At 39.8% G+C, this 26,579-nt stretch overlaps 2 protein-coding genes across 7 annotated transcripts in view; one reads left to right on the top strand and one right to left on the bottom strand.

The window, feature by feature from the left end:
- Window positions 1–2,496, bottom strand: part of XRCC4 (X-ray repair cross complementing 4) — a 186,865-nt gene extending 184,369 nt beyond the window's left edge. For 3 of the 6 annotated variants that reach the window (XM_075488527.1, XM_075488524.1, XM_075488529.1), the window contains exons 1-2: window positions 2,281–2,496; window positions 1,870–1,993 (exon numbers count right to left, since the gene is read on the bottom strand). The gene's annotated coding sequence lies outside the window, so the exon portion shown is untranslated. Of the gene's footprint in view, window positions 1–1,869; window positions 2,004–2,280 lie in introns of those variants that run through there. The other 3 variants (XM_075488526.1, XM_075488528.1, XM_075488525.1) reach the window with 3 other exon arrangements.
- On the top strand, window positions 1,402–25,581 carry TMEM167A (transmembrane protein 167A). The gene is made up of 5 exons (XM_075488637.1): window positions 1,402–1,474; window positions 2,425–2,849; window positions 15,577–15,686; window positions 20,915–20,949; window positions 24,355–25,581. The coding sequence occupies exons 1-5, from the start codon at window positions 1,402–1,404 to the stop codon at window positions 24,423–24,425; spliced, it is 714 nt and encodes a 237-aa protein (XP_075344752.1). The 3' UTR covers window positions 24,426–25,581.
- The last annotated feature ends 998 nt before the right edge of the window (window positions 25,582–26,579 follow it).

Raw genomic sequence — 26,579 nt, 5'->3', positions numbered from 1 at the left:
GGTCACAAGTGGTGTTCCCCAGGGCTCAGTGTTGGGGCCAGTCCTGTTTAATGTCTTTATCAACGATCTGGATGAGGGGATCGAGTGCATCCTCAGTAAGTTTGCAGGCAACATCAAGTTGGGCAGGAGTGTTGATCTGCTTGAGGGTAGGAAGGCTCTGCAGAGGGACCTGGACAGGCTGGATCGATGGGCCAAGGCCTACTCTATGAGGTTCAACAAGGCCAAGTGCTGGGTCCTGCACTTGGATGACAACAACCCCATGCAACGCTACAGGCCTGGGGAAGAGTGGCTGGAAAGCTGCCTGGCAGAGAAGGACCTGGGGGTGTTGGTTGACAGCTGCCTGAATATGAGCCAGCAGTGTGCCCAGGCGGCCAAGAAAGCCAATGGCATCCTGGCTGGTATCAGAAATAATGTGGCCAGCAGGACTAGGGCAGTGATCGTGCCCCTGTACTCGGCACTGGTGAGGCCGCACCTCGAATGCTGTGTTCAGTTTTGGGCCCCTCACTACAAGAGAGACATTGAGGGGCTGGAGCGTGTCCAGAGAAGGGCAACGAAGCTGGTGAAGGGTCTGGAGCACAAGGCTGATGAGGAGCGGCTGAGGGAACTGGGGTTGTTTAGGCTGGAGAAAAGGAGGCTGAGGGGAGACCTCATCACTCTCTACAACTGCCTGAAAGGAGGCTGTAGAGAGGTGGGGGTCGGTCTCTTCTCCCAAGTCACAAGCTATAGGACAAGAGGAAATGGCCTCAAGTTGCACCAGGGGAGGTTTAGATTGGATATCAAGAAAAATTTCTTCATGGTAAGGGTTATCAAGCATTGGAACAGGCTGCCCAGGGAAGTGGTGGAGCCACCATCCCTGGAGGTATTTAAAAGACGTTTGGATGTGGTGCTTAGGGACATGGCAATGCTAGGTTAACGGTTGGACTTGATGATTGTAAAGGTCTTTTCCAACCCAAACGATTCTATGTTTATAAGTGGATTGTGTATGTTTGTTTCAGTTGCCTTAAAGTACTTTGCTTTAGTAGAATACTGCCTTGATTCCACTATACAAAGATGTTTTATACACATAGTCTCATTACCCTGCAGCCTCCTACAGCAAATTCTGGAAGTATGTCAAATGTTATCCTGACTTCTGGCAGGATGAAAAATTTGTTTCCCCTTACCAAGGGAAAAAGCAAAACCTGTCCCATACTAAACAGACAAGCAAAAACAATTTAGCCCCAGTACTGAAAGATACAGAATGACAGAGACCTCAAAACAAAGCCATCATCTTTTCAAGTTCTGTAAGATAAAGTCTACTTACAAAAGGAGGTTCTATGAACAGATTGTTCACTGAGTTTCAGAGCAGAGGTTTGTCATGACAGCAACACCTCGGCACCTTACTCTAAATACAAAACAATCACAATGAAGTTCTTCCACAGAACTGGTCAGAACACATGTAGTCTTTGCTTAACTGAAGTCCCTCACAGGATCAAAGGTAATTCCTTAAAAAAATAATGGCTTAAAAAATGGCTTAAATAATGGCTTAAAAAAATAATGGCTTAAAAAACAAATGCCGCATTTTTCTCATGGCGAGCCAAAATGAAGGCCTATCCCTTTCGTATGGCTTGGTGGTAGAGCAGGCACTGTCAAAAACAGCTGCCAAATGCAAAAGTCACTGCAGATTTTAGTTGTACAGGTTTCTCTTACATACAATTATAAGAGGCCAACCATGTAGAACATGCAGCTCTTTTAATAATTTTGTGTCTTTAATTACAGAAAAATATACTGTGGTCATGACAAGGAAATATGCTACCTTTACCCAAGCATCTGTAACTTCACTCGATGTGTTAAGTGCAATTACAGAAAAGGAAAGAAGATGAAAACCGCTACCTGCAGAGAATACAGGACAAGAGCAAAAATACAGACCAGGCTCTGCCCACTCCACTCCCTCTCCTCAACTACCTCCCGAAGGGAAGCCAGTCTGGGTTGTCGCTAAGGCAGGCCAGGGCCTTGCCTTTACAATAAAAAGCAACTTATTAAAAAATAGCCTCATTAAGGCATTCTTTACGTTTCACTAGCAAGCGCCTCACCCCCGCGTCTCCGCCCGCAGGGACCGGAGGGCAGCCCGGAGACAGGCCCAGCGGCACCCCCACCCCGCCGGACAGCCCCCCCGCCCCTTGCCCCGCAGGCAAACCGCGGCCAGGGCCGGGCGGGAGGCGCGGGACACTGGAGGCCACGCAGCACCCGCTGGAATCCGACCGCACGGATTAAAAAACAACCAACAACAACAAAACCAAAAACTTTTCGCGGACAGGCAAGGGCCGAACGGCCGCGCTGCCCCGGGCCTGGCACTGGCGACGCCGTGGCCGTTACAGGCCCGGGGAAGCGGGGCCGGGGCCCACCACCCGCCTCTAGGGGCCTGCGGCTGATCCCGGGTCGGCTAAGGGGACGGGCCCGCTCGCCCCGGCCCCACGGCGCCGGGGCACCGGTGGCAGGCGAGGGCCTCGCTCGCCCCGGCCCCACCGGCGGCCACCGCCCTCACGGCGGAGGGGGCGGGGCGCCTCCACCTACCTCCTACCTCCTACTACCTCCTCCTCCTCCTCCTCCTCCTCCTCCTCCCGCACCGCCGCCCGCCGCTTTCGCCTGCCCGAATAGGCCGCGCTCCCGGCGGCCGCGCGGGAGCCAATGAGGATCGCGCTCGCCCTTCCGTCCCGCCCGCCTTCGGCCGCTCCTGCCAATCGCGGACCCTCACGTCGGCAGCTGCCAATCCCGGCAGCGGCCCCGCCCATGCCCCTGCCGGGGGCGCCCCGAGGGCGCGCTTCCGCCCCGCCCGCCGGAAGTGTGATGTGGCCGCGAGCGCGTCCGCCATGGTAAGCGCGGGGCGGCGGGAGGGCGGGGGGCGCCGGCTCCGCTCCGGGGTCGCCGCGGGACCGGGACCGGCCCCCTCTCCCTCCCCGTCCCGCCGGCACTGCCGGCTTCCGCGCCACCCGGCCATCCGCGTCTCTGCCGAGCGACGCTTGCCGGGGCCCGGTGGCTCCCCAGAGGCCCCTCGCATCCCCCCCGCACCAGGCCTTTGAACCTCCTCAGAGGCCGAGGCCCTCGCCCCGCCGCGGGGCAGCGAGCCCGCGGGAACGGAGTCGCCCCAGTTCCACCGTCAAGCCTTGCTTAGCATTTGGCCTAGCAGTAACGCCAACCGGTCGTGTTTGCGCCGCCTCGGTGCCCTTCCCGCCCCCAGCCTGGCACGTTTTCCGTCTGTACCGGCCTAGCCCGGGTTTTCCGAGGGACAGCAGTCCTTGCTCTGACTTGCGGTGCACTGTCTTGTCAGGATGGTATTTCTGACCTTCTGATTTAATGGGTGTGTTGTTTGACGTCTTGCTTCTTGAGCAGTAAGCTGAATCCTGGCATTGACTGCTGTTCTCCTTTTTCAGGAATAGCGTGAGAGGCCCAGGTGCGTTTGCTAATGAGAAGTATGAATGGTGTATATAGAGTTGACTTAGAGGCTTATTAGCATTGCCATTTATGTTTTCTATGGTGTCTGCTTTTTTTTCATTCTGTGTACAGAGAATATAAATGAAAGATTTGTATTTGGGTTAGAGTTAAAGCTGTGCTGTGCAACAAGCTTTCTTAGCTAAGGCGGAGATCTTTATATAAGCAGTGCAGATACATGATTTTAAAATTAAAAGGAAAAGCAAAGGAATAGCTAAGAGGAAGAGGTTTCACTGTACAAATAAAGGTTTGTATGTAACTTTTACTTCAACACAGAATTATTTTAAGATGAGCGTTTTCAAAATTTTTCTTAGAATCACAGAATGGTTTGGGTTGGAAGTGACCTTTAAAGATCACCTAGTCCACCGCCCCCTGCCATGGACAGGGACATCTTCCACCATATCAGGTTGCTTAAAAGCCCATCCAAAGCTCCTGACCTTGACAGGTTATCCATCACCAGTGATGTATACTGTACAACTTCCATTGAATCTTTTTGTACTTCCCATGTGTTTATTAAAAGATTAATACCTCTTGAACTTAGGGTTCAGTTCAAAACAAGTTCTTAGGCTCCAGATCTTGTCACCAGCAGGAAATTGCTGGAAGTTGCTCACCTGAGCATTCTTTGGCAGATCTTTTAGATGAACCTGTTCTAATCTGTGGCTTCAAGCAGTGAACAAAGGGTTTTCATGATAAGAGGCATAAATTATCTCCGAAGATCTAAAACACACATACAGAAAACAAAGAGACGAAAGAGAAGTGAATACCTCATCTCTAATCAGTGCCTTGAAAAGGTAGATACTATAGAAGTGCAACATCACCTTGCTATTCTTCATAGTACTTAAAAGGATTTGAGATTGTAGAAAAAAGGCAAGAGAGCCTTCATGATCAGTGAGACATTTACATTGCTCAGTTTAGCACTTAAATATAACACTAATGTTTATATCTAGCAAAAAGATTATGGCAAGCATATGAGATCTTGTGAGAATTCTTTTCTCCACTTGTCCATGTTCATTAGTAGAGGTTACTCTGTATGCTTCAAGGAACCTGAAGTAAGATGGGATCTTTTAATGAGAGTTTTCTCAAGATTTTATATCAAAAGAGGTGAAAATAAGATTCCTCAAATTCTGGTGTTTGAATTTTCCTCAGGGAAAACTAACCCTCATGGCATATCCAGCACTTCACGTTCTCCATGATGCTGCCTCTGGTGTCATGCCTCTTTAGAAAAAAGGATGTTGTCTTGTGGGATTAGCAGTCATGAGCTGCAGTTAATGACACCTTTTTTTGAGCTCACGCTTGACTGTGAGATAGGAAACAGCTGCTGTCTCTGTATTGTCAAATGGAAGAGAGTAGAGCTACACCTCAATTTGTTCTCTTTCTCCAAAGAAAATGAGCTGTGACTGTGGCAAGCCAGTAGCTCTGTGAATAGCATAATTTTTGAAGCATAATTTCCAAAGGACTTTATCCCTTGGAACTTTGTATCCTATTGTCTCCCGGGCTTCCTTACCACATCCTTACTAAGCAAGTCAAAACTTGCGCTGGGTGAACCGCCAGCTGCTGCCAAACAGAATATATATAAGCTGGCTTCTACCTGTCTTTTTCTTTATGTGAAAGCACAAATTGTGTTTATTTTTTTCCTGTTCACTGCCAGTGGGTAGAAAAAAAAATACTATTTTAACTTAAACCAACTTTGAAAGTGGGTAGAAGCTGCTCAATGGATTAAAAAGTTACTGGAAACGAAAGGGATGCAGTATAATGACACAGCTGCTTCATTTATTTAGAAGCAGAATATGTACTCTTTACTGACTTTCACAAATCATTGTGTCAGTTTATTCTGTGAACTTTTGAAATTTTCTATCTGAAAACTCAACAAAACTTTTCCTAGTGGGGTTGAAAAATTTGCCACATGCATGTGGTGTGGTGGGTGTAAAGACAGAAGAAGCTTAAAGTAACATTAAAATTAATGATGAGCCTCTCACCTGCTGAAGGGTGGTCTTCACTTTCCTTTGTAGCAAAAATGTGCAATTGCAGCCAAACATGAGTGCACGTACAAAAAACATCTTAGTAAATATGTTTTGTGTCTATAATTGAAATTTGGTGATGAAGAAAATAAAGAATTGCAGAAAACTTCACAAAGATGGCTTCTTTCCCTTCGCCCTCTGGTTAGGACTGACCTCAAGCCCCACCTTACTGCCAAAAAATTGATTTGGGAACTTAACATAAGGACAAACATTTCTGTCACAATCTTTGTTGCTGTCTTAGAATGGTGTTTATAGAAGGAAGGGGAATTGCTCATATAAACAATTGTAAATTCATTAGTAAATATTGATCCAAACCAAGCCCTCGGATATAAACGTACCAGTATCTGAGACGCTGTTTTGCAAAAGAGGTTTCAGGAGTCTTCAAGTACAAAGGTTTGTGTTTGGCTTATTCAAAGTTACAAGGAGGAATCAATCGTGTTTCAAATTTGCTAATGGCTTTGTTTTTATCATGGTCTAAAGGTAGATAGGATTAAAAATCTCCTAGCTCATCTTACAGTCTTAAGGTGTCTTTGTATTGTGAATTTATTTTGGAATAATGATGGACTTTTTGCATGTCAGTATTATAATGCCATCAGGCATTGAATTTTTTGAATAAGAAGCAATTAGAATTTCAGGGGTTTACAGCTGCAATAACAAATTTTTCATCTGATAAAGTCTTTGCTATCCAGCTAATTTTTCTGGGAATCTTGGGATTTTACTCTTACGCCAAAGCTGCAATGCAAGAAGATGCTAGGACCTGCTTTGCCACCAGTTGTGCAACAACTGACTCACATCCCTGCACTCTATACTTGTTGACCGCCATGGCAGCTGTGGCGTGCTAGCAGTAGGCACAAACACTGCTAATTGAGGAGAAAGGAAGAAGGATCTGCTCTCCATGTACCTTTCTTCCCGTCAGAATAACAGGCTTGTCAGATAATTGAAAAGGAGAGAGGAAGGGAAAAATAGGAGACATAGTGTGGCTAGATAGGGACAGTGAATTATGTTGTTTACTACACTAGTATTGGTGCTTAATAAATCTCATACCATCTGTAACTGCACTTGTAAATAGTAATGCTACTGTGGAGTAGGCATGTTGTGAGTTGCTGCTTGAAATGTTCAGTATAGATACTTCTGTGTCAGTTTACAAGAGGATGTGAAAATATATCATTAATATTTTGCTTCTGTGATTATAGAATGGAGGAAACTATTTCTTCTGCCATTGTAAGATGCATCTCTTGATCTGATTTGGGAAGAGTAGGATGCAATGAGTCTATTTTTACAAATTTTACCATACCTACCATACCACATACGTAAACAGTCCAGGAATGACACCAGTTGTGAGAAGCCATTTCTTTGCTGAGTGCCAAGCAGTTCTTATTAAACATCCTTGACATTCTGTCTACTATTAAACATCTTAATTTTATTCAGTAATAGCATGAGAAGTGGGGATCACATTTTTCCACAGGCCATTTGAAATTAGTAATGGGCTGATTATACATTGTAGATTTTCCACTCATGATCCAAACTTGTAAGTTGAACAAAAAAGGAAGTTACTGTAATAGTCAATGTCACAATTTATTTTTTTGGTTGGCTGCAGCATTGGACACCATGCACATCCACTGTAATAGCTACAGTGTTGAATATGTTTTTCTGCTGATGCACAGAGCTTGGTGTTCAAACTTGCCAAAAGTTTTCTTTTTCAACTTTGTGACCAAGGAAAAAAGGTGGAAACAGCTGGCATCTTGCTAAAAATGTTACCTGTCTTACAGATGCTAAGAATCCAAACCACGCACCTGAAATCTGCCAAACAAGAGACCTGCAGAGTTGTTGTAGGCCTGCCCAGTGCCATGGGACATCAGAGACTTAGCAGAGCTTTTCATTATTTCTTGACTAAGTATGTTTTTTGCTGATAGAGAAGCATTTATTTTTCATGTTTTAAAGAGATGGTTCTACTGTTAATGAACAACCAAAAAAAGTATTTAAATAGTATACAGAAAATGTTATTAATTTCTTTCTAATTCTTAGGTAAATTAAAAGATAAGCTTTTTGTGCAGCCTTTAGAACAGAAAGAATGTACTATCCCTTTACTGCATGCAGCAACTTCTTACGCTTTTTGTAAGGATGTTCAGGAATGTAGTTCAGCTTTAAATTGTACAGGCTTTCTATCGGGATAAGAGACGTTCAGAGAAATAGAAGGCATGTGTTTTTTTCCCTGCTCTGCTATGGAGCCAATCTCTAGTTAGTTTTTGACTCTTGCTTGTGAGTTTGGTATGATAGTAGAACTTTGACTGTAACATTATTTTCTTAAATTTATCAAACACCAGCAGATTGAATGTTAGCTGTATTGCAAATGTCAAAGTATTCAATACAATAAAGCAAAAATATTACAGTATCTTCCTTTTTGAGAACTTAGACTTTCTTCCACATCCATGTTCAAATTCCTGTAGCACCTTCTGTTACAAATTCATGCTTTTTGCACGCTGCTTTTATTAGAGTAAGGATGTCATCTGATTCAAAATGTGCTGGGATGTTAGAATGACTCTTACTTCTTCCATTCACACACAGTTTTTACTGTTTCTTAAGATTCTCAAGTAAATTTGAGGTAAACTAAGCAGTGTGGTGTGCAACTTCAGAAGGGAGAGTTAGCTAATTTGACAGAAACTATGCTGCTCAGTTATCAAAAACACAAGAATGGTACAAGCTTATAATTAGGCATACTACTTCGATGAACAGCAAGAGAAGCCAGAACTTACTCATTATGGGAAAAGATGTCTTTTTCTTACATGGATAATTTTTCTCCTTCTGTTCGACTACACTCTAGAAATCTCTAATGTACAGATTTTTAGGGCAGGAGAGGCAAAAGAGCTACAAATCAAGATTTATGTCCTTTTAGAGCGCTCTATGGCAGTGGCTGAACATCACTTACTCTGTTCATAGTTTCAGAAACTACCATTAGGTTCCGTGGTACTCCAGAGAACATACTTAGCTTCAGCATCCGAAAAAGAGGATTATAGAAATTACTCCTATTATCTAATGAGGGAAGAGAGCAGAGAAAATATCTCTGTAAAATTGCAAACTGTATAATCTGCAGAGAAGACGTGGAGGAAAAGAGATCTTAAACTTTTCCTGCCACATCTAACATAAGTCTATATTTGTTGAGTAAATATATGGACATACACCTATGTATTACAGTAACCCTGATAAAAAAAGCTTAATATTGTAACTTTCACTTTGTTTTTTATTGTAAGATTTTTTGGTGAAATGCTGCATCTACTAGCTGCTTACGCCAAAAGTTCAATTTTGAAACTATTGTCTAGGTATTCGGGCAAAGAAGGAGGAATTGAAATGAGCATGGAATTTCAACATCGTCACCTTGAGGTGTCATTTCTGTGTTGGTCTGTGGATTTGAATTGCAGTAAAAAAACTAAATGTGTTAAAGTCAAGAGAGCTTTTGTGGGAGAGGACAACTGTTTCCATCTGTTAATTCATTGTCTAATTGTTTAAAGAGTTTGGTTGTGTTTTAAACAGATGTATTAGTCTTCAGTTGACTGAAGAGCACACATATTAGTTCCTATGCGCTGTACTTGCCATTTAAGTTAGACAACATACTTCTTCAAGAAATGTCATGGGGAAAGATTCCCTATTACTCTAATTGAGCCTTAGCCTAAATTTTATGAATGCAAAAATATACATTTTAGAATTTTGAATATTTTAGACAAATGTGAATGAGCATTACATATTGTACTTAAATTCCTTGGAAACTAAATACTGGGGTGAATATGCAGTAAACGTAAAGTAAAAAACCCTATTCATGTTGGAGCAACCAGTAACTGCTTAACTGGACGGTATCTGGATACTTACTAAACACAAACCAGTTTTGTCTAAACACCTTCCTTAGTTCTTCAGTGTAGTTTTGCCAATAATCACTTCAGACTTAACTGATTTGCAAGTTTTGTATTTTCCTAAAAGTTCTAATTAGCATACCTCTTTTACAAATGCTTATTTTCCATTCATTTTTATCAGATTACATTTGGCAACAGTGGGAAAACAAATTATTTTGGAATAGGTTGGAAAATAATATAATTATGTGCATGTTTTAGTTAATTTTTAGCAATTGCTTTGACCTTCAGGCTGGGAGTAGTCCTACATGTTTTATTTCCTATTATTTTTTCCAATATTATACTCCTAAAAATTAGATTTAGACTGGGGAAGTAAGAATTGCGGTACCTAATGGAAACCTTAGATAATAAGCATTTTCTCTTTCAGCTTTTTAAGGGCCTCTTCATTAAAATTTCATAGATTGATTTCACTTTTATATGATAGGATTGGCAGCCTATGTTACTATTTTAGGCTTTTACATTTTTATCAGCTCTTGCTTAACCACAGTTTAACTACAGTGTAAGCTCGTGCTCATATTTTAATACGAGAAAGGCAGCTCAACGATGGGATATCAGCATTTGTGTCTTTGGCTCCAGAGAACATAATCATCCATCAATTTTATAATATTGAGGAGGAAAAAAGAAAATAAAACTTTTCTAGAAAGACTGTATATTCTGCAGCATATTACACAAATGCAGTTATCATTTCTTTGGAATATTCCAATAATTTATTATTTATTTATAATTTTTAATTTAATAATAATTGATTATTATAATAGTAACCATGAGGCAAAGTTTAACAACTTGCTGGCACTATTATGGCCTCTCTTTTTATAGCACGCGCAGATGAAATCATGGTCACACTGCAGTCAGAGATAGAGTAATCATTTTGTAAATACTGAAACTCTAGGGAAGATTAAGCTTTGGTTTCAGTGTTAAGTCTGTTGAGATAAACTGCGAGAGCTTTTGTTTTAGGCTGTCTACCAGCCCAGAGGGACAACAGTATGGGGTTTATGTTCTCCTTCTGCATGGTTTTTTTTTCCCTAGAACTGTGATATCAGGGGGTTTATTTTAAATGGAAGTATATGAGGCAAGGAGAAGTTCCTCGGGTCCTTCATGACACATATAGTTGCATCAAAACTTATGATGTAATTTATTATGGTGCTACCCAAGGGCTGCATCATTAGGTGGTTCATAATTCTGTGGTGCTGTCTGCAAAGACATGGAACAAAACTGTATCTGAATCAGAGAATATAGGAGTGATGGAGCAAATACAAAGTACAGAGGTAGACACAGTACAAAGTCTTGGCTATGGCTGTTACTTTCACTGTAGAAAAAAGTTTAGAATCAGTGCATCTATTATGGTTATGTCTGCTGAGGCTGAATACACATTTACCCGTCGTCACTAAAAATTCAGGCATTATCTGAGTGTGCCCTTCCTTTCAGCACATTGAATTAAATACTCTTATAAAGTGCAAGAGCTGTTGATAACCAGAATTCTGAGCTGCCTCTTTTTTTCTTTTTTCTTCTCCCCAAGTGTAGTAAATTTAATAGTGACTGAATTGCAGGAGTGACAACATTGTCTGTAACAGGTTGACAGGGGCTGTGCAAATGTTATGGCCCATCAGGATTCCCTTTCTCAGCCACATAGGAAATTTTTCACTCTAAATCAACACTTACTAAAGTATATTAAACTTTAGTTTATACTTTAGTATATGGAACTTTTATTACCACATAGTATTCCATAGATTTCTTTTTATTCCATCCGCAAGTTTCTCCTTCCCTCTCTCCTCACCCCAGAAAAAGGAGCTGTCGCACCATCTCCTGCTCCTGTATTGTAGCACACTCACTCGATGGCATCTTCCAGAGGCAACTGGAGACCATTTCTTGCCTTATAACCCCTGTTTTGCCCCGGTATCCTCTGTGCTGACAGCTGTGCTGTTGGGTTGCAGACTCGGATGGGAATACATTCAAATGTCCCTAGCTGTAACATTTGTCTTCTAACTACCATATATTCGCATAAGTATTTCTAATACATGCCACCACTGCTAACCTGAACACAAGAAAACTTTCAAGAGTATTCATTCTTTATTTTTATGGTGTATTATATGGAATGATTTTTACTAAGATACGATATGATCAGGGAAATAATATTGAGGCATTTTTTTAAGGTCTAATTTTGGGAAGGATTTTAAAGAGCCTTTGGGCATGTAGCTGTCAAAGCTAAACTCCATGGTGTTAAATTTCCAAAGACTTATGAAAATACTTGCTCTTGCAAGTTCTGCTGGATACAATACCTCACTAGTGTTGCAGGTGATGTGATAGTGCTCCACGACTACCTGGAGACAGCAGGCGGGGGGGAGGGGGGGGAAGTGTAATTACTTAAGTAACACAGAATGTAACTACTAAGATGTTTCCACCATGTCAGAAATGTGCCAAATGCAGATGTAGAAAATTTCAGCATGTATAATTAAAGCCACAGCTTGCACTGTCTAAAACACGAATAAAATACCAGTGCTGATTTTTTCTGCATTTGCAATCTGAGTCTTGGGAATTTAGTTGTCTTTTCACCAGCATGTGGACACAGTCTAAAAGATAGCATCAATTTCTCCATGTGATGAAATTTCTTTAATGGGAATGAGGCTCACAGGATCTACAGTAAGCCAGTCAACACATTTGAAAAATTCCGATTAACTACTTTTGGATCAGAGGAACCCAGTTTAACCAAATGAACTGCAATTCAGCTACATTACGGCATTTTCCAGATAGCTTCGTATGTGAATGCAGTATTTTTTAAAAGGATTCTGAGTAACGTATGACTCTGATAGCAGCTTTTAATTACATCAGTTCAAGCAGCTGGATGTAAATCGCCCTTTTCTGTAAATTCAGCTGGGCCATAAGAATTACTTCAGATGTGAAATGTGAAGCCACCTACTTCAGAAATACATTTTCATTTCCAATTTAAAATTGTAAACAAATTTTAAAATATGCATGCCTGTCCTTTTAAAGTGACTATATAGCTAAATGTGTAGTTCAGAGCACATTTCAGTGGAATGGCGTCTGTAATTACAGCGGCACCCTGTGCTGCGTATCTGGAGAAACACGTGAAGAGCCCAACAAAGAACAATTATATACTGCCCCTATTGATTGACTAATAACACATTTCATGAGTATACATTTACAGTCCCTGCTTAAGAGGAAGCAAGTGTGCCCTTCTGCCATTTTCTTATGTTGAAGTACCCGATACCACCAGCCTCCTTGGAAAGCAGCTGCAGGAGGAAGCTTGCAGGAATTCATGGGAACGGAGCTCTGGCAGGCACTGCGCTGTGAGATGTCGAGAGCAGCTGTCTCTCCCGGTGGACTGATCAAATTAATCAGTTGATAGGGAGTATCTGGCTTTGCTGAGAGGCAGCCACCCCTGGATCCGGCCCCATCGCGTTCCTAGACCCGCAGGAGCCAGGAGACACTGCCTCCCGTAGGTCGTAAGAGTTGTCTCTGTGGGGGAATTGAGAGTTTCCTGGTTTCTGAAGTTGGCGACAGCTTGTGCCTAGTACAAAGGCAGGAGTCTACTGATAATGATGGGCAGTGTTTTGTCCTTGGTGAATAATCTGTCTGTTATTTATGACACAGTAGAACAGAAATGGTGACTCAGCTAAGCTAAAATACTAAACTAAACGTGATTTAGCAAATGCCGTAGCTCAGGAGAAAAGCAGGTAGTCTCACCTTGAGAACCTGAGGCCTGGCTTTGGGTGTTGGATCACCACTCTGCTCATGTAATGTCCCCTCTCCATGTTCTCACTCATCACAGAAACCTTCCTGCATGTCAGCTGCTGTGCGTAGTTGCCTGCATTTACCTTCCTCCACTGCCTACCTTCTCTGTGCGTTGTAATAATCACATTTTCACCCTGTCCCTTTTTTGTCTCTCAGGCTATTGTCATAGAAAGGGCATGAGGAATGGGAATTTTGCTTCTGCAGAAGGATGGCTGATGCAAGAGGGCTCCTGCTTTGGACAGAAGTAAAGGGGAGAGTAGCGCACCCACTCCAAGAGCTAATGCTGCCTTTGAGGGCATGCCCTCAGGAAGCTGGAGTCTCTTATACAGGCTGCGGAGGCAGAGTTGTTCAGTTGCTCCTTGAGCCTCTCTGTGCTGTTCCTTCTTAATGGGTAGCTCCCCACCCATGGGTGACCTGTTGGACCCCGTTAGCTTAGACATTTAAATTAGTTTGTGTATCTAGCCCTGTCTAATGCATGTATTCAGGCTGGCAGTTGTATGCATGTTTCTCTGTTGCTTCGTATGATTCATGGAGACTTCTACGTAAGCTAAGGTTGTTTGATTTTATTTTTTTTTGTTAAAAGGTTTTAGATCTCCGTATCAAAAGGGTCGTGGATGTTCCAATGGCTTTGCCTCTTCTAGAATTTCTTGGGTTTGTCTCTTACTTTGCTGTTAGTGCAATACTGAACTGAAATACTGTGATTTTCTTTTATAGTTGTCCTTAACTATTTAGAGAAAATTGATTATCGGAGCTTCAAAACATTAGAATTTTGTGACATAGGAAGAAAGTGCACATAGATCAACAGAGATGTGCCTCAGGCTATGGAAATGGGAGCTCTCGTGCTCTTAAATCCCACTGAGTTCTGCTTGAAGAAGGAAACTGCAATGCAATATCCCTTCATAAGTGCTAAGTATTTACACTTAATTAAATATTACTACTCAGCCTTCTGGGTTGAGCAGTATGAAAAAATATGAGATATTTAGACACAAATTTGTCAGAACTCCAGAAGGAAGAGTGAATTTATTGTATTTGCTTTGTCAATTTTTTGGACTTCAGACTAAATAGGATTTGCAAATGAGGGTAGCTGAGCAAAGAGAAAATACGGCTGTTTGAAGTAAGCAATTGCCTAGTATACTACCTGGTGCTGTTAAGTTGACCAAAATGTCAGTTGAGGCATGCTAAGTTAAAAAAAGCCTGAAACAATAAAACTGCAGCTCCATGCTTCATGCAGCTGCATTATTTTCACGTTGTAAGATGAATCTAAGTCTCAGATTTGGGACTAATTATTAGAAGCTACAAATCACAAGGACTAGTAGGCAAATATTTCTACTAAAAATTCCAGTGAACCTATTGGGGAAAAAAAAATATTGCTAGTGCTTTATTTATTGGAATGGTGATGTGGCACTTGCTGGAAAACAGCATCAGCCAACTTTCTTCTGGATTTTGTACTTGGTTATGGAGTTACAGCAGTCCTTACATGACTACCTCCTATCCCCCCATAATGTTTATACTTCTGGAAAAGATTGCTTCACATAAGCAATCATAGTTACTTATAAGTTTGCGATTAAAGAACATTTTGGCCACACAACACTCAGACTTTAGTTAAAAAAAATGCTTGTGAGATGCACTTAGTGCATTCTACTGATACTTTAAACTTCAGCAAATAGCCAGATATTGTAGCAGTTTCTCAAGAATTGTTTCTTCTTATTGCCAGTAGGCAGATTAGTTTGACTATCAAACTATAGATTTTTACTTCTCCATCCTAAGGCAATTGCTTCATTTGTCCAGCATTTTCCGTATAATTAGCACGTCTAAAAATTTATTTATAGTAAAGTTGTTTTGAAATTTAAAATGAAAAGATGATTTGAAAATAAAATTAATTGGTTATCTTTTTGTAGTTCAGGTGGGTTTAATTGTATATATTTCTACAAATCTGTTGTATTTTGGGTGTAGTCTTCATAAAGCAGTATATTAACAATCCTCCTGCATATTTCTTGTTATTCTCTGTCTTGGCTGCCACTGGTTTAGTTGTCAAATACAATTCACCTCCACCTTTACCACCACCACCATATTCTATTGATGCAAACCACAGTTACACTTATTCTTGGCCAAGAGGGAACATCTGTTTTCTGTAACTCTTAGCCTGCTGCTAATGGGTTTTCACAAACTGGCTTTGGAACAGGTGCCTGGGAGCAAAGCTGTAAGGTTACCATTTTGCCTGCTGTTTCTTTACCCTTCTGGGGATGGACTGAGAAGGAAAAACCTCCATTCTTCCACCATTGTGTGCAACGGGCTATTAAAAGAGTTTCTGGCTCACTGTCACTGTAGGTTTCATTTTTGTTTTTAATGGGTATTGTCTAGGGGATCACTTTCTCCAGCTTATGCAGTGAGGGAAGTTTTGTACTGCAAAGATGTAATTTTTCTTTTCTGATTTTCTTCCGTAGTCTGCCATCTTCAACTTTCAGAGTCTACTGACTGTGATCTTGCTGCTCATATGTACCTGTGCTTATATAAGATCCTTGGCTCCCAGCTTACTGGACAAAAATAAAACTGGGTATGTAGTCTGGTCATTTTAAAAATACACAAGCTATTTGGTTTTAACTGCAATGTTTTACTCTTAGTATCTTCTAATGACGTGTGATAATACAAATCCTATTTTCAAAAATTTCTCTCTTTAAAGATAAAAATCTTCATTTTATACCTTACAATAGAAGGCAATAAGGTATTTGCAAGCACTTAGTTGCAATTTTTTAGTAAGAATTTATTAACTAACAAAGCCAGCTAATACTGCTTTATTAGTTATTTTCTAGATTTGCAACTTTCTCGTTCGATGCTTATTCAAGATACAGAAATGAGTGACAGAAAGAAAACATTTTCCTACACGCAGCTATTGCTGTAATGATTTATTTTTGATTCTTAGGGTGGGTAAGAAAACAGCAGAAGCTCGCTTTTTGTTTGTTTTCAAGATAGGCGTTTTGGAGGTACAGGTTTGAAACACAGCTTTAGCAATAATCTGTAACTAAAATTATTTTTTAAAGTAAGCAACACTATCCTTATGTATGGTCTCTTTAAGTCATAACGTGTTCAAGGCCAGGCTGGATGGGGCTTTGAGCAACCTGGTCTAGTGGAAGGTGTCCCTGCCCATGGCAAGGGACTTGGAACTAGATGATATTTAAGGTCCCTTCCAACCCAAACCATTCTATGATTCCGTGATTTTAAAGTAATGATTGGGCAATTTTGACCTAGAAACCACTGAGGCCATCCGTAGTACTTCAGTAATAGTCACCTAAGGTTAATGCAAAGGAGGTAATATTTATAGAAGTAGGAGGTAATTCTAGCTGATAATGTTCTAGCTGGAAAAAACAAGACAGGCTTTTTTTTGGGCTCTGGTGTTTGACTTGTCCACTTTTTCCATTAGATCATTTGCTCTTAAAGAAAATGTTTTTTTCCCTACGTATCTTCTGTCACTTCTGCATTTAATTTTCAGAAAAAGTGTCACGTTTTAAGTAGAACCTTGTCACCAAGAACCTTGAGTGTTTGTCTTCTGAAAACCTTTGTTGTAATTAGCCTCTGGAATTGCTATTTTATCACACAAGTTTTCTTTTAGCAGTGTGAGATACCCAGATTACGCTAGCTTTTTTTTGATTTGGAGTTCTAACATGAAAATGCTTGTGACCTTTCATATGAGGCCTTGAGGTTGCCACTGAGAGATTTCTTTTGATAAAAGTAAAGATGGAAAGAAAGGATGACTTCATGAAGGACTGGGGGGGGGGCGGAGGGGCGAGGGCAAGGGGAATTTGGGTGTCTGCTAGAAGAAGATAACACAATAGTCAATGAGATATACACAGTAAGAAGTAAGAATATTTATTTTACTGATTAAAATTTTAGTGCTGTTCTTGGCAAGGAGTATTTCCTTTAATCTGGAGCTACTCTGTTTATTCTTGAGGCAAATCTGTCTGGAGTACAATAGAACTCTCTTCATAAAATGTTTTCAAAGGGTGCTGACACAGTGGAGGAGTTGGACGTTTGATCTGTAGGTTTGTATTTATATAGATGTTGGACATACTATTTTATTTTTGTTTTATATATATGTATGTAGACTACTTTGTACTGGAGAATAAAATGTTGGCCTGGAAGCAATGAAATTTGTTTCCTGAATGGTAGATGTTTACATGGAGCTCATATGCTGTTAAACCCCTGTCCCTCTTCACTAACATATTCCATGCTCAAATGGAAATGTCTAGACATACTGGATAAAATAAATTCTGGTGATATTTCATTTTACCACAGAGATGATCTTACCTCATTGTTCCTGCTCCAAATTAATAGCATAAAAAAGTAGCAATAAAATATTAAAGTGACAGGAGAAATGTTGATAGTTATTCACTATATTTCTGACTGAGTGGTAACTTTGGTGAAGATTTAAATCTGTTGATAGTAAGTAAAGAAACATGTTTCTGTTGGTTGAGAGACTGTTGCAAAGTGATGTCACCCATCCTCATAACACTGTATTTCATCCCGTTGACTTCTGCCAAAATGTGTCTTTTCCTACCAAGCCAAACAGAATTTTAAACCTTCTTTTTCCCTGACGCGTCTTGAGTGTTTCCATGTGCTTTGTCCTTAGCAATAGCATTTAAGGTTGGGAAAGCAAGTGGAGATTTACTGTTTCATGCTAACTAGAGGAGAATGCATACCACAACAGAATTCTCTCCTCCCTGCTAACCAGAAAGTTGTGTTAGCTTATATGCAGCAGAGGTTTCCTTTGACTTGCCATAAGCATTGCAGTGGGGTCTCTCTCACACTCCCTCCTGCAGTGGCAGTAGGGTTATCCTGGTAAACACATGGCAACTGCATTTTGCAGCATTCCCAGTCTAGCAGCCAAAGTCTAAAGCCCCACTAAACCTTTCTCATTTTACGGGGTTCCATTTCTTCACGTTTTTTGTTCTCCAGATAACCAACACCACTTTCATGATCAGTGCTTTTAACATTAACACTGAAAGCCAGAAATATGCAGCAGCTCATGCACATTTGACTTGTGGCTGCCAGAAAACAGCAGGTATGCAAGCCAGACTGACACGTTTCACCAGCATCAAAACAAGGATGAAGATGAACATGAAGGGGGGAATAAGGAACAGTGCAATTACTTTGAGTAGTTGCTTCAGGAGGAATTATTTTGGAGCAGATTCATTCAAGGCAGCATCATTTCTGTAATAGTCAAACAGGTTTTGACTTGAAGAAGTGCGTGTTGTGGACCTGAGATGAACAGTAATGGAAAAATTCAGGAGAGCAGAAGGCCTGCACAGGCTTTTCATCCAGTGTGAGCTCCCCAGTTCATCCAGAGGCTGTGATTATAGCTGTTTAGAAGGTCCAGATTTCAATTTACTTTTGCTCAGTAGCAAACTATGTGGACAAACAGATGTACAGAGCTGTTCCAATAGCAGCACAAGCCTCTTAAAAAGGTACTGCTGTCATCTGTTGGAAGGCTTGTCAGTCCTTATGTCAGTGGTGACTTCAAGTTCATAAATTGTTAACTGCCGTAAGGGTAGCTGATGAAACACGTATTCTAACTGTTTTGTACCTCCCATATCAGCAAGGAAAATTCATATTTTCGCCAAGAAGGGGGTTTTCTAAGGCTAGGAACAATGTGCAAAACTTCAATTATAACTTTACATTGTTACACATGGTTGAAAAAACCCTGAGAAGGCAAAGAAATACCCTTGCTGAGATGGTGAGGCAAATTCAGCAGATTTATAGACTGCCTGAAGGAGTTACTACTGTTTCTCCCAGGTAAGATTCTTCAAATATGCATGTGAAAAGGACAGTAGTGTTTTATTTCTTTGAGTTCCTGGGCAAGTTTTGGAGAGATGGCAACATGAGATGCTGGGCTGTGGAAGTTTTTGCGTTGGTTTTGCAGCATGCAATCTGTAAATCTTAATTTTACAGAGAGTAACAACAGTTTTGAGAGTCTTAAGCGCCATCCACACAGTAGTATGAGACTGTCTGTTTTGCTCGATAAGATTTAGACATGACTGCCTTTTTACCTGCATGCACCTTCAAAAAGTGCATAGATGTCTTCAGGTTATTTTACTGTGTGACCCCTTAGCCTGGAAAAGTATGATGGCCTGTATGCAGGGATTATTACTTCCCCTTGTGGAGCTATATAAAAGCAGAAAAAATGAGCTTTGACTATACAGAAATACTTTTGGCTTGAGCTGAAATGATCTAAAGCACAAATGAAAAAAACTGTTTTCTAAAAATGAAAATGCTGGAATGCTGTTCGCAATAAATTGGTCAGCAAGAGGTACATCAGTCAAAAAACATTTCACTTTGAATTTGAAAACCTCAGTCAGTTGCTGCTGCTTGGAACACTTGGTTCTCACCTGCCCGACACTAGGCCTTTGTTTCAGAAGTAAAGGAGAGGCTGCTAAAAGGAAAGAGGGATTGATGCTGAAGTAAAATAAGACCATAAAAGAGGCCATAAAATATGAAGTAGCGCAGAAATTATTTTTTAAAAAGTGCAGGATATGTCAACTGCTGAAGTATGCAGGAGCAAGTGGCGCAGGAAGAAAATAGGCAATTGCTAGAGCCCAGGGAAGGGGGAAGACAGATAATCAAACCATTGTGGGTATGGGTTCAGAGCACTGTGGGAAAGCACTTGGAAAACTGCCATCACAGCAGGTAGTAGATACAACCCCACAAATAATGTAGACTGAAGTTACTGCTGATAAACATATCAGGAGAAGGAGGAAAAATAATTAAGTTTTTTTTAGTCCATAAATCTATAAATAGACAATATAGTTGAATCCAGATGTTTTTATTGCATTGCAACCAGTCATACTATGATGGAAACCTTCCTGTAGACAAGCTTTCAACAGTTTTGACCAACATTTTGAAAGGCTGAAAGCTGGCTTCTAGTTCAGGATGCTTCAGTATTTCTTCCCCTCTTCCTCTAAAGCAGTCCCTGCTCTTGTTCCTCTTGAGCAGTCAGTATGAGATTATTTAAGTTACACAGAGAAATTATGAATTTGTGGTGTTCATGCTTGTACATACCTTTGGATGTGCTCTGAATAGTTGGAGCCTGCTTTTCTCCTTTTGTTATTTTACTTGTGAGAATTAACATCCTGGGCAAGCAGCATTAGAGAGACACGAGCAAGGTAAACCTTGGTAAAAGAGTAAAAACAAACCTGAAGAATTGTTTCATTTATTTCAATGCAAGTATTCTATATCAGATTATACCTATGAGTGTGTTCTGCTATAAAAGGCATTTTTATCTACTGTCGCTAAGGGGAATATAAAAGAGAGACTACAAAGCATTACATTTAAAGTACTCAGGTTTATCATCTCTCATACCTGCAGGAAAACTTGCTTCAAAATCATAGCATTAAAAGTTTCCCATATACATGGAGGCCTGTTGGTTATTTCCTACTCCAGTGTTTTTCTAGTTCTGTTTTTTTTTCTTTACATAATTTTCTGTCTGGGGTACTGTAATGTAGAATGTAGAATTCTGATGAAATCTTGAGGTTTTGAACACAGACTAGGGAAATGCGTCTTTATTTTTCTTGCATGCAAAAAACTTGCTAGACTTATAAAGAACTTTGCCACTTGTTTAGTTCGTAGCCCGTACCCTTCCATGCAGATATCTTGTGCTTTTTGATGTCAAGAATATGTCGAGTTGACAAACTACAGTTTATTTGGATTGTTTTAGTGTAGAAGAAAGAAAATCAGTTGACTTAAATTATTTTATTAAACCAAGAGCCTAATGAATTTCTTTTATCTTTACAGACTATTGGGAATATTCTGGAAATGCGCCAGGATTGGTAATTTTTTTTCTTTGAAATCTTTAAGACCAGCGCTTTTTCTAGAGTATGCATTATTTATTAGGATAATGTTTCCATGTAGCAATGAAACCCATACTCATACATCATCTTAAAAAATGCAGGTTTTACCTCCATGAAATAAGGTGGGGGGGGGGCGGGGCGGGGCATGGCTGTCTTACATAGCATCATGGAAGCCTGCATTTTCTGATGTCAGTTTATAGATGTGGTGTTATATTTGCAAAAACCTTTTGCACTTTTTACTACGTTAAATAACCAAGGGCATACTTCTCATTAACATACAAAGAAATCAATGATTCTTTATAAACTGCTATTTGAAATTCTAATGGACTACTGACAAAAGCCAGATATTTACGTTATAGGGATAAAACAACATGGAATTCATAATGCAGTAAGGTTCTGTTTAATCAGAAATGTCTTTTTTCTCTGCTTTCTTTAGTTAGCTTCTGTGCGCTTTTGAATTACACAAAGCTGTTTTGTCAAGTGGCATCTATATGGAGGCTGACCAACTCTATCTGATTTTAGACATTTTCCCATAACATTGATATTTATATTTATTTTAATCCTTATTCTGAATTTATTTTGAGAAGGAAATGGGAATATGCAACAGAAGTTCAGTCTTAGCATTAAGGTATATCCAAGATTTTTAAAAAAATTACAAATCCATCATCAAAACAGTGTTCTTCAAATTGCATTGTTAATGCAGAGCAGAAACATTGAACGTGTAATTCTAGATGTTCCTACTTGTCATTGAACCTAAAGGAAAAATGTATGGTTCCCTTTTCTGCATTCTCCGGCTTTGAAAGCAACATGACATATATCCTTCAGTACATCAGAAAGCATTGAGGCAAAAAGCATGTGAAGACCTGTTGTTAAAATGATTGCAGATATTGTCCTATTTAGATAATAGACACAGCAGAACCACTTTTAGTATTGTAATTGAAAGATACTGGTGAGGTGGCAGCTCTCAGAAATGAATTTTGAGCTATACCAGCAAAAACAAATGTAAAAATTCAGCTGCATTAAGGTTTGTTCAAGGTTGAAGAGAACACTTTACCTTACCTTACCATCTTCTTTTTAGTTAATTAAGTGCAATTTTTTCTATTAGTGCATATTTTTTTCTATTAGCTATGCACAGCAAACAGTTTAAAAAACTGTTTAAAAGAGTACACAAGAGGTTTTATGAGGTCCCTGTCAACTTGAAAAAGTTAAGAACTGCAGTTCATCTGGAATATAGTCTTGCTTTCCCGTTGTGTACTAGCATTAACATGTTTGCGTTTGCTGCATCCAAGGTAATGCATGCACTCTTTTGCCCCATACTGAACTGCTTCCTTTTCTCTTTTTCATGTAAAACACTAATTTCTTTTCAAGTTATATCTAGAGTGGTCCAATTTGACTTTCTTTTAGACTGACAGATGAGGAAGTAGCATCTTAACATTCCTCCTGTGCGTTTCCTTACATAACATTACCATATCCTCAGTATGGGAAATGGACTTTGAAGATGATTCCTATCATTTTATTTGTGTTAATCACAAAGGCATGTAGAAAGTGTAGGCTTTTAAAAATTAAAATGCCTACTGGCTTCCTTTACATTAAACTTGCCCAGTATGTTTAAACAACCTTTTCACATGTGCATAAGATTTTAATAACCAGCAAGTGGTTACATATTTACAAAGTTGTGCAAAATGATGTTTAATCCCACCACATGGTGATTTCTCTTTTAAGAAAATTAAGAGCAGGAAAGTCTAACCCATATGAAAATTGTATTACTCTAAACTGTAGGAGGTGGGCTTCCTTGAAAATTTATTTTAAACAGATGTGAAACTGCAGACATTAATTCATTCCGTTATCTGAAGTTTAATTAAATATATGCCAGATCATGACAACATCTTGTAGTGTCACTGTGGCAGGCATTCCTGCTTATGGGAGGTATCACTACAAGTATTTTATTTTTCTTTTGCTATGGGAAGTTTTTTCCTCCTATATTTGAAGGTCCTGCTGGTAAAAGAGACTTTTTTTTTCTGAGGATTACACCTTAATGCTAAACTTGGGAGCCTTGGCAGTGCAGGATTTTTTCTTTAATGCTTCTCCGAAAACTTCATCTCAGAAAAGATGGTTTATAGTAAGACAAAAGACCTCGCACAGCAAAAGGAAATTGAACTTTGTTTAAAGCAAACAGCTCCAGCTCTGTCTTTATGCTTCTGAATGCGTAAAAACAGGAATCTTCTCTTTAAAGAGCTATTACTGTGTTAACACTTTCTGACAGTTTTGTAGCCTGGAAGTACCGTCCAGTGTAGGGGACTCTCGCTCTCCAGAGAGAAGTCAGTGGATTCATAAAGAGTAATGCTTAAGTAGAAGAGTAAAAATGCCTGGCTAATTAAATGGAGGAAACACCCATGTAAATAGGTAGCAGTCTGATTAACATTAGAAAGATTCCCCTGATTGTGTTACAGTTCCCTACCTAAGATTCTTTTTTTTTCATAGTTTATTTGGTGGACAAGAGACCTCTGTAACGTTTTGCTCTGGACCAAATGGGTGGGAATAGATCTTTCCTGATTGCCTTTGCCACCAAATATAAGTCTATTAATGGAGTAAACTTAACTTTCATCCATGGTCTGCCCTGGAAAACTGTAACACTGATTTGAAAGAGTCAGAAATAGAGACATCTGTGCAACTTCCGTAATCTGTTAACCATTTTTATCACTAACCTGAAAATCTGTGGACCAGACCCTCTCCACATGCTAACAATGTTATGTCTCTCTAGCAAAGAAAAAAGACAGGCATCTGGCCACATCTGGGCTGCTGTGAGCTTCCCAGCCAGTTAGCTGGCTCCTACATGATACAATGCATGGAAGATGCACACTGCATATAGCAGCTGTCATGGCCAGACAGCATAGAGGTACACCTCTTCTCAGCCGACACGAAACAGCTTTTGTGCAGCAATAGCCCTTAGCCAGAGCTGGGAGCAGAGCCAGTAAAACATTTGGTGTCTTGATCAGCTTTCCGATGCCTGTGTGCTGACTCTCTTTGGCACTAAGAGATAGCAGTAATACTTTTTTTTTTTTTATGTTTTCCTGGAAACTGCATCTCAGAAAAGATGGTTTATAGTAAGATAGAAGACCTTGCATTGACCTTTGCTTAAAGCAAATAGCTCCAACTCTGTCTTTATGTAGCAATACATCCTATCCTACATCTTTGTTTTCCACTCCCATGCATGTTCTTCCTCAATACACAACTGTAGTTGTAATAGCATTTCTCCAGCTAGAAACGTTGAATATTAATTTGCATGTGCAATGGAATAATTACTATGTTAGGCTAGAAGCAGCCTAGATCTGTTTAGTCATGCCTGAATTTTTATTTGGTTTGGGTATTTTTCCCTCCCCCCAGGTGAACGGAAGAGCCCCTACGTGGCTGTGTGCTGTGTCGTGATGGCCTTCAGCATTCTGTTTGTACAGTAGCAACTGGAGAGTGTCCCCTGTGCGCTACTACCAAAAGCAGAGCACGGAAGAACTTCTGGCAGGAAAGATGGGAAAGTGTCATCAAGTCTCCTCTTGCACATTGGATAGCCTGTCTCTTAGTGGACACCCCCCCCCGCAAACGGACCATCATGTACAATATTAGTGATCATAATGTAACTAGCTCCAGATGACAGGTACTGATTAATGTCAAGTCAGTACTGACACTCCTGATGTAACTCTTGAAAGGGTGTCTGTGTATATCTGAGTTTTAGGGGAGCTTTTTTTACACCATGCGGTTGAAAAGGCTTTTAATTTTTTGTTTGATGAAACTTTAAACTATTTAATGAAACTTAAAAATGATAAATCTAGCAATGGCAATAAGACCACTCTTACAAGAATAAAGAACATTGTGACTCTAGGGTATGTTTACAGAAGTATTTTCCGTTCTTACTGTTTGAAGAATTCCTGTCATTTTGTGATGGTTATACTCGCATACTAAAAATATGACCTCTGGCCTAAGTTACATTCAGATTTTTTCTAAACTTGTAATTGCTCAAATTATCTATCAGTATTTTTATAGTTAAGGTATGAATAAAGGCAGGGACCATAATTGTAGTGATGTCTGACTAGCTGCTGAGAAGGCACAGATGTGGCGTTTGAGAACCTGGACTGCTCTGTGTAAAACATCATATGTATTCATTTTTAGAGATCTAGTTCTCAGGTAAATCTTTCCCCAACTTTTTTCAATATTGTGACAAAAAGATTCTAAAGCCTCTGCTGTTGTTGCATGTAAAACAAGGTTGCTAAATCAGCTAAGTGAACAGTTAGCTTCTTAGGAGTCTGCAGATAAGGAAGTTGCATGTCCCAATATTCTAAAGGTTAAAGAAAACAACTAAACTAGATTACACTCACGATTGATAAAGATTAGATTACCTTTGTTAATACTTGCCGTTAGCATTTATTCTGTAATTTTGCAAACTTTCAGTAATCTAGTGATTTATTTGAATAGTGCCTGACAGGTGTGTTTACAGCAGACAACTATAGACTTCATATTGACTGCATTTGAGAGAGTTGTCTGTCAGCAGTATTTTTTGTTGTTCTGAAAAGGTGTGTGATCAGAATGAGCTAAGCTGACAATAAAACACACTGAAAGGTATGTAACTGTTGTCATTCTTGTTTGAAAAACTTGTTTCATAGATCCAAATTACCCTGCATTTAGAAAGAAAGTGATTATTAGTTAACTACCTTTATATTATCTCACCTGCATATCTAAATCACCATCAGAAGTACTCATCCAAAACTCTTTTCTAATCTGGAGCCAGGAAAAATAGATTTCTCCAATTTAGGCCAAATAAATACCCCTGGCTGTAAACCAGGCAGGTTCAGAGGAGTACAGAGCTGTATGATGATGATCACACTGTGCACACATACAAGCCTTAAACTGTGCAGGAGATCTGTGGAGAGGCAAAATCTATTTCTGTAACTTTAAATGTGGATACTGCTCCAAACATAGCATCAAAGCAACTAATTTCTGGATTTCAAAGGTGCTATTCCTACACTGAGAGAGAGGGAAATTCCTAAGGAGTCTTGGTTTTTGACTGTCGGGTGTATAAGTGTTCAAAATATGCAAAGAATCATCTCATAACTTTTTGTATTAAGCAATTATATTCTAGTTTTTAATATTTATAGGACTTCATTATAAATAATGGTGTTTGTATGATATTCACACATTTCCAATTAATCTAAAGCTGTCCTAGTTATCAGATTAATTGTAATAATCTTTTATGTTTAGCTGTGACTAGGAGTACCAGTGAAACAACCCAGGGAATTTTTTAATTCTGAGAATCCAAAAACTGTTGACATGAAGGCATTTTATGGCAAAAGCCTTTCCTGTTCACAGAACTTTATCGTTGAAGTTTAGACAAACAGGTCTCTTCCTACTTGTCATTTGTTGTTCAAACTTTAAAATTATTTCTTACACAGCAGTTCTTCAGTTTGTCCTAAATGCAGGTAGTTGATGGATACATCCTAGTTTGGGACTTCTTATTTTCCACTTCATATGACATTTACAGGATATTCATGGCCTGCTAGCTGCATGATTGTTCAGCAGCACTAGGTTGTATGCAAGCGTTAGAAATGATTGTAGGCAGAGAT

Source organism: Mycteria americana, chromosome Z, assembly GCF_035582795.1.
Source record: "Mycteria americana isolate JAX WOST 10 ecotype Jacksonville Zoo and Gardens chromosome Z, USCA_MyAme_1.0, whole genome shotgun sequence".
Classification (NCBI taxonomy): domain Eukaryota; kingdom Metazoa; phylum Chordata; class Aves; order Ciconiiformes; family Ciconiidae; genus Mycteria; species Mycteria americana.
This window is presented reverse-complemented; position numbering and strand designations above follow the sequence as displayed.

Excerpts from the sequence above, each read along its gene's own strand:
- TMEM167A (XM_075488637.1), top strand. The coding sequence starts at position 1,402 with ATGAAGTTCTTCCACAGAACTGGTCAGAACACATGTAGTCTTTGCTTA. Across the intron at positions 1,475-2,424 it reads AGTCCCTCACAGGATCAAAG|GGGACGGGCCCGCTCGCCCC; the intron begins GTAATTCCTTAA and ends GGGTCGGCTAAG. Across the intron at positions 15,687-20,914 it reads CTGGACAAAAATAAAACTGG|ACTATTGGGAATATTCTGGA; the intron begins GTATGTAGTCTG and ends TTATCTTTACAG.